At 33.5% G+C, this 11,861-nt stretch overlaps 1 protein-coding gene across 3 annotated transcripts in view; it reads right to left on the bottom strand.

Annotated features, from left to right (window-relative positions):
- LOC117174044 (zinc transporter ZIP13 homolog) overlaps nucleotides 1–10,232 on the bottom strand; it is a 120,753-nt gene extending 110,521 nt beyond the window's left edge. For all 3 annotated transcript variants that reach the window (XM_033362691.1, XM_033362692.1, XM_033362693.1), the window contains exon 1: nucleotides 9,197–10,232. In XM_033362691.1, coding sequence (XP_033218582.1) covers nucleotides 9,197–9,410 — 214 coding nt within the window. In that variant the 5' untranslated portion in view covers nucleotides 9,411–10,232. The remainder of the gene's footprint in view (nucleotides 1–9,196) is intronic.
- Between the last annotated feature and the right edge of the window lie 1,629 nt (nucleotides 10,233–11,861).

Raw genomic sequence — 11,861 nt, 5'->3', positions numbered from 1 at the left:
TTAGAAGTTAAAACCCGGTGAGGCTGCTCAGTATACTGTACGTGTAAAGATTGAATCATAAAAAATATTAGAAATGAGCAAATTCAGTTTATGGAAAAAAGATTAAAGTTGCAATAAAATGTTCAAGAACAAAATTTTTTAAAAAGAATTCGCATTTTTTTCAAACTTTTTAAACTCGAATGCGAAGCACGAGATATGTAACGAAAATGTGTTCGTTAAGGCCGAAAGCGCTTTAAAAATAAAGAATCCACAATTACAAAATTACTGTTGTCGATGCATTCACCTTTAGTTTTAAAGCGTCTATGCATGAAGATCGACCAAAAAATGTTTATTATTTCAACAATTTTTTTAACAAATGCACATTTGAACCATTTTTTTTATTAACAGGCTTGATTTTTCTCGGGATTTATTCGAAACATCTTGAAAAAGAATTTATGCTATCATATTTTTAATAGTGACGAAAATGATAATTGATTAAACGATTTTCATAAATAAATACACATTTTTACCATTTTTCATGAACAGGTTAAATTTTTTCGTAATCAATGTGAAATATTTTGGAAAAGAATCCTTGCTGTCATATTTTTTATAGTGACCTGATATATGACAGCAAGGATTTTTTTGCCGAAAATAAACAAAAATTCTTCATGAATCGTAAATTTTGTTTTCAATGTTTAGAAAAACTTCTGGTAGAAGTTCACACGGTGCAAACTTGGTTTTATTTACACAAACATTTTTGGTTTAAGCTTCAACGCATTATCCATGAAAAAAGATATGTAATTACATAAAAACAACTTAAACTTTAAATGCCTGCATCCATGTTCCCGTAAATCCCACATCTATAAACCTCCAAACCAAACAATCTTGAACCAAAATCGATTAGACTTGAAAGAAATAAAATCCAATCGTCTAATAAATCGGTCAAATGTAGAACATATGACCCATACATTTCATAACTCATTAACCTTAAACCTGTAAACTTCAAACCTAAAATCTTTAAATCTATTAAGTTAAAACCTAGAAATATATAAACCTCAGTCATTTATCTACAAATTTGTAAACCATAAGGCACTAAACCTATAGCCCATAAACCCTAGACATGTTTGCCGCAAAACTGTGAAACCAATTGACAGTGGGTGACGCGTCATCTACCCGATAGGCCTGACCCGTCACCTACTGTCAATTTTTAAAAAGATTTGCGACAAAAACAATCAACGATAGTTTCATAACCCAACCTGGAGCGAGATAGAACCTTACGAGATCATCAGAATTTTTACTGTATTGTTTTAATATAAGATATATAACACTTTTTGTACTTGTAGTATTATCAAATAGAACATGTGAATCTTTCTATGATTTGTAATACTTATGATACTCCAATAAATTAAATCTTAGTTTCGAAAGATTAAAAATAGCTTGTGTTAATTTTTCATCTACCAAGTGTTGATCTACAATGTCTCAGTTACCTAACCAATTTAAATATTCATATTTATGTGAAAATTAAAGTCAACGTACTCTCTGTCTGAAACTGAACATCAATTCCTAAGAAACAAAATAATAACAGTCTTTTCGACACAATTTAAAAGAAAGTGGATCAGTTTCTCCCGTAGATGGGACAGGTTTCAACTTAAATAGAAAGATTTTTTAGAGAAAATGCTTGTCCTGAATATAAGAGAGCTGGATAATGAAATGACAAACGGCGAAAGTTCTGATGTCATAGTAAAAAAAGTTCGACCACGCTTATCGTTCGAGAAGGGTTAAAATAGAACTAAAATAAGACGCGTAACAGAACTAGTTTCGAACCATGCATATGATGAACTGCAAATGGCTTTGAAAGTAAAACAAAAAGAAATACTTAAGGCAAACAATGCTGAGCCAGAAGATAAAACTGAGGACAGTAATTACAATGATCGTGAAAGAAATCAAGCATTGGCTATGTTTACTGATGCTCGTCTTTCAAAAGACACCTATCGAAAAATGAGAGAGCATAATTTACAAATGTTTGGAAGCAAAATGTATCCACCTTAAGTTGACATAACAAAAGCCAAGCAAGATTGTTACCCTAATCGCATTGAAATTAATGATTTAGTTGCAAATTTTCATTTTATTTCTTTACTCGATCATACAGTTCGCAGGATATTTCAACTTATTGATGAAAAAGAACTTTAAAGTTTAAAGGAGAAACAACAAATGACAAGATAGTCATGGTTCTTAGAAGAACACTGTGGCAAATCTGATCCGTCTGGCAACTCAGTGTTTATAACATAAAATTCAATGTGAAATGTAGTATGGTTGATGGTAAAGCAGGTAATGCGATAACAGGGGGTAGTATACTTTTCGCTCCCGAGCTTCACAAGTAGACACCGGCTAAGGGAAGCGAACGTCTCTTTCTACCGCACGGACTTCGGATCTATCCTCTTCTATTACGCCCTCTTAAGTACTGTCCAACCCTACTCTCCCTCACCCTCCCTAGTTGGTTCTAAAACTAAACCCTTGTCAGTGCACATTTTGCACCGAGAAGAAAAACATTGTTGATGCGTAGAAGTTTTTTCATTTTTCAACAAACAGTAAACAAGTGGAACATAATGTCCATTAAAAAAGCCGTGCAGTGTGAAAAGTTGAGTGAAAAATTTAATACAATAATCAAATGTACCATCAATGCACAAATACCTCGAAGGAGTTCAAATTCTAAATTTTTTTAGTTGTAATAATTACAAATTTTTCAGCCTAATTATTTAACGTTACAAAATCCTCATCGAATGTAGTTTTCAAATCTAAATCGCTAATTATGTGTTGCGTCTCCTTCAAAACTTTAGGGAGGCTTGGAATTAATTCACGTCTAGCTCTATAAACATCTAATTTAATACTTTTTACATCATCTACTTGTAATTGTTTATGATTTTCATATTGATATATTGATGTGGTATTCGAACGTGAGAATGAAACAAAATTTTACAAATTTGTTGTTCCTATATTACTCTCTAAATTTTCTCGAGTGAAATTGCACTCGAATCGGGTGGAACATGACACGAAGAAAAAGTGAAACCCTCACTTCTATGATTTGGGTGAAATTCCACTTTTCTTTCGAGTGCATTTCCCTTTCAACTCATACAAGCGCATTCTCACTCGAAAAAGAGGGAAATACACGCGTAATTCAAAGTGAGTATTGAATACAATTATTTTTATTAAAATAAACAGTTATTATGAAATGCTCAAGAATACATATAAATTGTATAGCTTTTGATTTCAGTGACGAAAAAAAATTACAACACATAGATTTCCTGAGTAACATTTTATTTTCATTGAATTCCAAAAAATAAATAACTTACGCATCACAAAGAAAACTTTAATAAATACAATTTATATACATTAATGAACATAGTACGATAACTATTGATTTTAATTATATGATCACTAACTTATTCACGAACACACATGGGACTGATTCCTTTGAGCAGGCGCACAGTGGGAGAAAAAGCACATTTTTTAGACAAAAATCGACTGACAGTGCAATTCTTAACGGATTTTGATTTTCTTCTTTTAGAATTGACCGTAAGGCTTCCAGGTATAACATTTAACTGTGCAATTTTTCTTTGACTTAACGGCAATTTTTTATTTAACAACAAAATTACGATTTTTTGTTACTAAACTTTTCCATGATACCATTTCTTCTAAGACTTTGAAATTCTTTAAAAAAATCAAAGCAAAAACTAACTAGAAATAATTAACTAGTGGGTTAGAGTAAGAAAATTTTTTTCAATAATGCTATAAACAAATTAATTAACATTAGTCATTTTTTCGTGATATGCAATGACTAGCTAATTGTAACACATAGATTTTGTATAAAGTATCTCAGATAATGATGTGCGCTTACTAACAATTAAGAACAGCTAATGACTGGCAACTATTCAAACAATTTTTATGAACAAATGCTCATTTTGATCATTTTTTGAAAATTCGGGAAATCCACAAAAACAGCCAGAGGGTAATAAAAAGTTGGGTGTGTAATGTCCTCAAAAATTCCTCCTTTTGTTCCCCAGACTGATGCTGGTAGAAATAATTAAGGTTCGGAAATCGAAACCCCAAATTAATAAGTACCCATAATTCCAGAAATAGTCCAATTCAGTTCGAAGTTAATACACATACGATCATTTAATAGACTAAAAAATTAACAAAAAGCATCCCCCTAATTATGGTAGTGGCAGAACATCTCCGTCGGATACCAAAAATCCACCCCTAAGGAAATACGATTTTTGAAAATTAGGAAAATCGACAAAAATAGGCAGAGGGTATTAAAAAGTTGGATGTTTAAGGTCCGGAAAAATTCCGCCTTCCGTTCCTCCGACTAATGATGGTGGCAAGAATTCTCACTCGGAAATCGAAAATCCACCGCTAATTAATAAGTTCCAAAAATTCTAGGAAATGTCAAATTTAGTTCGAAGTTAATACACATACGATCATTTGATAGCCTTCAAAATTAATAAAAAGCATCACCCTAATTAGGGTAATGGCAGAACATCTTGGTCCGTTACCAAAAAAACAACCCTAATGAAATGCCATTTTTGAAAATTCGGAAAATCGACAAAAACAGACAGAGGGTATTAAAAAGTTGGATGTTTAACGTCCAGAAAAATTCCGCCTTCCGTTCCCCCGACTAATGATGGTGGAGAAAATTCTTGCTCGGAAATCGAAAATCCAGCCCTAAATAATAAGTTCCAAAAATTCTAGAAAATGTTCAATTGAGTTCGAAGTTAATACATGTACGATCATTTAATAACCTAGAAAATTAATAAAAAGGACCCCCTCCCTCTAATTATGGTACTGGCAGAACATCTCCGTCAGGAACCAAAAATCAACCCCTAATGAAATACGAATATTGAAAATTCGGAAAGCGACAAAAACAGACAGAAGGTAATAAAAAGTTGGATGTTTAACGTCCTGAAAAATTCCGCCTTCTGCTCCCCCGACTAATGCTGGTGACGAGAATTCTCGCTCGGAAATCGAAAATCCACCCCTAAATAGTAACTTCCCACGATTCTAGGAAATGTCCCATTTAATTCGCAGTTAATACACATGCGATCATTTAAGAGCCTAGAAAATCAATAAAAATCATCCCCCTAATTAGGGCAATGGCAGAACATCTCGGTCGGATGTTAAAAAACCACCCCTAATGAAATCCAATTCTTGAAAATTCGGAAAATGGACAAAAACAGACAGTGGGGAATAAAAAGTTGGATGTTTAACGTCCTGAAACATTCCGCCTTCCGTTCCCCCGACTAATGCTCCCGGCAAGAATTCTCGTTCGGAAATCAAAAATCCACCCGTAAATAATAAGTTCCAAAAATTTTAGGAAATGTCCAATTTAGTTCGAAGCTAATACACATGAGATCATTTAATAGCCTAGAAAATCAATAAAAAGCATCCCCCTAATTCTGGCAATGGCAGAACATCTCGGTCGGATATTAAAAAACCAACCCTAATGAAATCCGATTCCTGAAAATTCGGGAAATCGACAAAAACAAACCGAGGGTAATAAAAAGTTGGATGTTTAACGTCCTGGAAAATTCCGCCTTCCGTTCCCCCGACTAATGCTGGTGGCGACGATTCTCGCTCGGAAATCGAAAACCCAATCCTAATTAATAAGTTCCCCAGATTCTAGGAAATGTCTCATTTAGTTCGAATTTAATACACATACGATCATTTAATAGCCTCAAAAATTAATAAAAAACATACCCCTAATCATGGTAGTGGCAGAATATCTCGGCCGGATCCCAAAAAACCAACCCTAATGAAATGCGATTTTTGAAAGATCGGAAAATCGACAAAAATAGGCAGAGGGTAATAAATAGTTGGATGTTTAACTTCCTGAAAAATTCCGCCTTCTGTTCCCCCGACTAATGCTGGTGACAAGAATTCTCGCTCGGAAATCGAAAACCCAACCCTAATTAATAAGTTCCCAAAATTCTATGAAATGCCCCATTTAGTTCAAAGTTAATACGCATACAATCATTTAATAGTCTAGAAAATCAATAAAAAGCATCCCCCTAATTATGGCAATGGCAGAACATCTCGGTCGGATATTAAAAAACCACCCCTAATGAAATCGGATTCTTGAAAATTCGGAAAATCGACAAAAACAGACAGAGGGTAACAAAAGGTTGGATGTTTAACGTCCTGGAAAATTCCGCCTTCCGTTCCCCCGACTAATGCTGGTGGCGAGAATTCTCGCTTGGAAATCGAAAACCCACTCCTAATTAATAAGTTACCAAGATTCTAAGAAATGTCTCATTTAGTTCGAAGTTAATACATACACGATCATTTAATAACCTAGAAAATTAATAAAAAGCACACCCCCCCCCCCCCCCCTATTATGGTAGTGGTAGAACATATCTGTCCGATACCAAAAATCAACCCCTATAAAATACGAATATTGAAAATTCGGAAAGCGACAAACACAGACAGAGGGTCATAAAAAGTTGGAAGTTCAACGACCTGAAAAATTCCGCCTTCTGTTCCCCCGACTAATGCTGGTGGCAAGAATTCTCGCTCGAAAATCGAAAACCCACCCGTAATTAATAAGTTCCCAAAATTCTAAGAAATGCCCTATTTAGTTCGAAGTTAATATACATACAATCATTTAATAGCCTAGAAAAACAATAAAAAGCATGCCCCTAATTATGGTAGTGGCAGAACATCTTGTTTGGATACCAAAAAACCAACCCCATTGAAATGCGATTTTTGAAAATTCGGAAAATCGACAAAAATAGGCAGAGGGTAATAAAAAGTTGGATGTTTAACGTCCTGAAAAATTCCCACTTCTGTTCCCCCGACTAATCCTAGTGGCAAGAATTCTCGCTCGGAAATCGAAAACCCACCCCTAAATAATAAGTTTCAAAAATTCGAGAAAATTTCCAATTGAGTTCGAAGTTAATACCGACGTTAAATATCCAACTTTTTATTACCCCCTGCGTGTGTTCGTCCATTTTCCTAATTTTTAAAAATCAGTTCATCAGTGGTGATTTTTTGGTATCCGACCGAGATGTTCTGCCACTACCCTAATGAGGGGGATGCTTTTTATTAATTCTCTAGGCTATTTAATGATCGTATAGGCGTTAAATAAGAACTGATTTGAAAAATTTCTAGAATTTTTGGAACTTATTAATCAGGGGTGGGTTTTTTATTTCCGAGCGAGAATTGTTGCCACCAGCATTAGTCGTTGGAACAAAAGGGGAATTTTTCAGGTACTTTAAGCACCCAACTTTTTATTACCCTCTGGCTGTTTTTGTCAATTTTCCGAATTTTCAAAAATCGAATTTCATTAGGGGTGGATTGTTGGTATCCGACAGAGATGTTCTGCTTCTACCATAATTAAGGAGATGCTTTTTATTAATTTCGTAGTCTGTTAAATGATCGCATATGTATTAACTTCGAACTGAATTGGACATTTCCTAGAATTTTGGGAACTTTAGGGGTCGGTTTTCGATTTCCGAGCGAGAATTGTTGCCACCAGCATTAGTCGGGGGAACAAAAGGGGGAATTTTTCAGGACGTTAAACATCCAACTTTTTATTACCCTCTGGCTGTTTTGGTACATTTTTGTAATTTTTAAAAATCGGATTTCATTAGGGAAGACTTTTTGGTATCCGACCGAGATGTTTTACCACTACCCTAATTAGGGGGATGCTTTTTATTAATTCTCTAGGCTGTTTAATGATATTATATGCATCAAGTTCACACTGATTTGGAAATTTTCTAGAATTTTCGGAACTTATTATTCAGGGGTGGGTTTTCGATTTCCGAGCGAGAATTTTTGCCACCAGCATTAGTTGGGGGAATAAAAGGGGGATTTCTTCAGGACGTTAAACACCCAACTTTTTATTACCCTCTGGCTGTTTTTGTCCATTTTCCTAATTTTCAAAAATCGGATTTCATTAGGGGTGGTTTAATGGTATCCGGCCGAGATGTTCTGCTACTAACATAATTAGGGGGATGCTTTTTATCAATTTTCTAGTCTGTTAAATGATCGCAAATTTATTAACTGCGAACGAAATTGGACGTTTCCTAGAATTTTGGGAACTTTTTAATTAGGGGTGAGTTTTCGATTTCTGAGCCAGAATTCTTGCCTTACTGTCTCCACGAACCGTTGGAAAAGGGTTGGGTTTCGACGAAATTATTTTTGTGACCTTTCAATGGGGTATTTCTGGCCGTAAGGATGCTTAAAAACACCTAAACTGTGAGTTAAATATGATCATTCCGATATCGTGACATACCCATATTTAAGACACCGTAGTAACAAAAGTAACAATAATTTTAAACTTCTGCCTGGTCAAATCGCTTCGTGTTTTGTTTCCAACAAAAACCAGGTGACGCCCCTATTCGGCAATTGCACTACTGTCACTTTTAAGTTTTTAAATAAGTTTTTACGTTTAATTTAGAATGCCAGATTGTAATTATTATCAGGGTCTTCTAAACTTTGATACAAAAAACAAAAAATCAATGGTCTCCATGGAAATTTTGTTAGTGCAAACAATTTTTCTTAAAAGAAAAGAAAAATCCAATAGTCTTGTTGCTTTAACCAAACATTTCTTGGTCTTTCTGCTCACTCTGACACTCATTTGCAACTTGCAGATATCTTAGCTGTCATGAAACATTAAATTGCATTCAATGTTTCTAACGTTCGAAATAAGCTAATTCTGCCCTCAAAATTGAAAATGATCATATCTGCATACACAGTGGTGTTTATAAATCCACCCGAAAGGGGAGATCATTACGAGTTCTATGTTATATTCGGGAATGTGGACGTAACTTATGCATCTTAACTATTATCCTTTAAAAGCTAATACTTGTAGTTTAATTTTGTTTTAATAACTTTTACCCTTCTTGTTCAGAAAGTGTATTATATTCTGATCATAATTATATCATGCGCACCATACTACTGTTACTGTTTACTGATAATAAGCCTTATTGCCGTTCGCTGGATCCTTTTTGATTCTGCAGTATACATCTTTGCTATAAATGTCACTCTAATTTTTCTGTTTAATTTTCTTTATCACTTTTACTCATTTAATTGCATAAAGTAGCGGTAAACTGGTAATGTATCCTGTAAATGGTTTCGATTTTGGTTTGGTAAAATGACATGAAAAAATATAGACAAATTATATAAAACAATAAACGCACATTGCAGTAAAAAGTATTACCTCCATTTTTCAAATTGGTACCATCATCGATGGGGATGATAAGCAGGGGGAGAATGCCAGAAAGACCAACCATTGCACTACCCAATAAAGAGAAAACCCACGGTTGATACTCGAAATAATTCACGGCAGCATTCCATTGTGCCCAAGGGTCCTCAATTAGTACATCGTACACTATCCGAGGATTCGAACAATTCCCCATACACGCAGTGGACATGTTGCAAGATCTTTCGCTGAAATCTTATTTTTCTCAACCTTCACGAAATGTCGGAACTCTCGTAATCTTTCTTATAAGCGTGCAAAATTTAGCCTATAATTCACTGTTAGCAAATCAGTAGAGGCTAAATCCATTCACGCAGCATATAGTAATGTCAAATTCTATTTAGATCGCCAGTCGTGATTATGTATCAATCACTGGCATCTCCTACAGGAGGAAAGTAAAAGTGACAATGACACTTATATTAGAATCACTGCATTGAGTTTCTTGAGTGTAGCAATAACGCTTACAATTAGGCACCGGAGTAGTATTTCTTGACAGAATGCCTCAAAAACGTGACTTGGAGATTGACTTTTCCGTTATTTGATTGTTGAATTGGATGTCCCTTGTTATTAACATCTCATCACAGATTTCCTTTCAGACAGAACAGTCTGCGACCGACTAGCCTACACTGAGGACTGAGTACGGACGCCCAAAGTTGAGCCGTCGGCTACAATCAAATTGAGCTTGCTATTATTTCGTCCAGTATTCGTGCGCGAGATAACAGATTAAATTAGTGGTGTCTTTGCCCATTAGCCAGAGGTTCAGGTTGCCACAGTCTGTGAGAAATCTTCGCACTCAAGACTTGTAATGCACGTAGCCTCACTTCCGCAGTACTACTTTATCTTCCTTGTACTTTGTAGGTCTTCTTTGTTTTTGGCTTTTTGTGTCAATCAACAAGCCATGCCATATCACAATAATATGCTAATGTAAATGCACTTTGTATAGGTGCTTAGGCTTTAAGATTTTGCAACCCTGTGCATCCCTCCATATTTCAGATTTTAACTTGACCACGCAACTGTTCTAAGCTGATTAGTTCCACATATCTCCATCGTGGCACTAGTTGTTCCATCACTCCCTGTTTTTACATAGAAAGCAATGGGACTAAATCACTTTTTTAATTTTTTAGTAAACAAAATGTTCTTTACATGCAACAAAATTCTTGAAATTAAGACAATGTTACTCATTTAACATTTAAAAATAGTTTTTCAATCATTTTCTATGAATACTGAAGACAAAATATGATTTATATGATCGTATAATAATCCTGACAAAGTAGAATATATCTTAGATTTGAATTTGAATGAAAAGTAAAATATGATTCTTAAAGTTTATTTCCGAAAAAAAATTATCAATGTTATTAATCGAATGTAAAAAAAAATCCCGGAGAAAAATTTGAATAGTACTAAGTTTAAACTAACGATGTGAATACTCTAGCTTATGAATATATAATGGATATAACGTATTTCTAATTGCATTTAACTAAATTTAAATTTGAAACAACTTTCTTTAGTAATCAGCGAAAAATAAAAAAATAAATTGCTTTAATTGCTTTCTTTTATCATTATATCCTTTCAAGTATTTAAAACTAAGATGTTAAGACATTGATTATATTTACATTTGGACGTTTTATAAAATTATAGTTTATATTCGTTCCTCTGAAAAATAATTTTGTTTTAAACTTAAATTATTGAATAAACTATTTAAAATGTTTTTTACATATTTTGATGTTATATGTTCATTAATAAAAATTTAATCCAATTTCAATCATGTTTTTCTCATTATATTCAATAGTGTAAGTACTCGCTTAACCCTCAAATATTAAGTTTGAACTTGTATACTATTAAAACTTTTTTAACAAAACTATTTACATAATTTATTGTTATAAATATTATTTACTGCGTTTTCAGATACAAAAAGGATTATATTCAACTCTTTATTCAAATACAAATCTAATATTCCACTTTACCAAGTTTATTGAGTGACGTTTTAATTCATGTTTCCCATTAGCATTTTTTTACATCCTTTCGAAAATTGCTTTGAAATATAAAACGTGTAACGTTCTTTTCATTTCAATATTTTTTTTTACAAAGAAACATTTTTTTATTAAAAAATAAAAAAAGGGATTCAAAAAAAGAATAAAAAGCGAAATCAAATTTTTCTTCGGGATTTGTTTTCACATTCGATTAATAATATTCTTAATTTGTTTTCAAAAATAAAATTTAAGAATCATATTTTACTTTTCATTCTAATTCAAATCTAAGATATATTCCACTTTGTCAGTCAGGATTATTATACGACCATATAAATCATATTTTGTCTTTAGTATTCATAGAAAATGATTGCAAAAATATTTTGAAATGTTAAATGAATAACATTATCTTAATTTCAAGAATTTTTTTGCATGTAAATAACATTTTCTTTGCAAACAAATTTAAAAAGTGATTTAGTCGCATTGCTTTCTATGTAAAAACAGGGAGTGATGGGACAACTAGCGCAGCGCTGCAGTTATTAGGAACTAAGCAACCTAGGACACTAAGGGATCGCCATTTTGTTTTCAGATGCACAGAGCTGATTTTTTTGCAGACAACCAAACGCGCAATAGAGTGATGCGCATGCCTATTAGTAGCA

The sequence above is a fragment of the Belonocnema kinseyi genome, chromosome 6, assembly GCF_010883055.1.
Source record: "Belonocnema kinseyi isolate 2016_QV_RU_SX_M_011 chromosome 6, B_treatae_v1, whole genome shotgun sequence".
Lineage (NCBI taxonomy): Eukaryota > Metazoa > Arthropoda > Insecta > Hymenoptera > Cynipidae > Belonocnema > Belonocnema kinseyi.
Note: the sequence above shows the minus strand (reverse complement) of the source record. Positions and strands in the feature narration are given on the sequence as shown.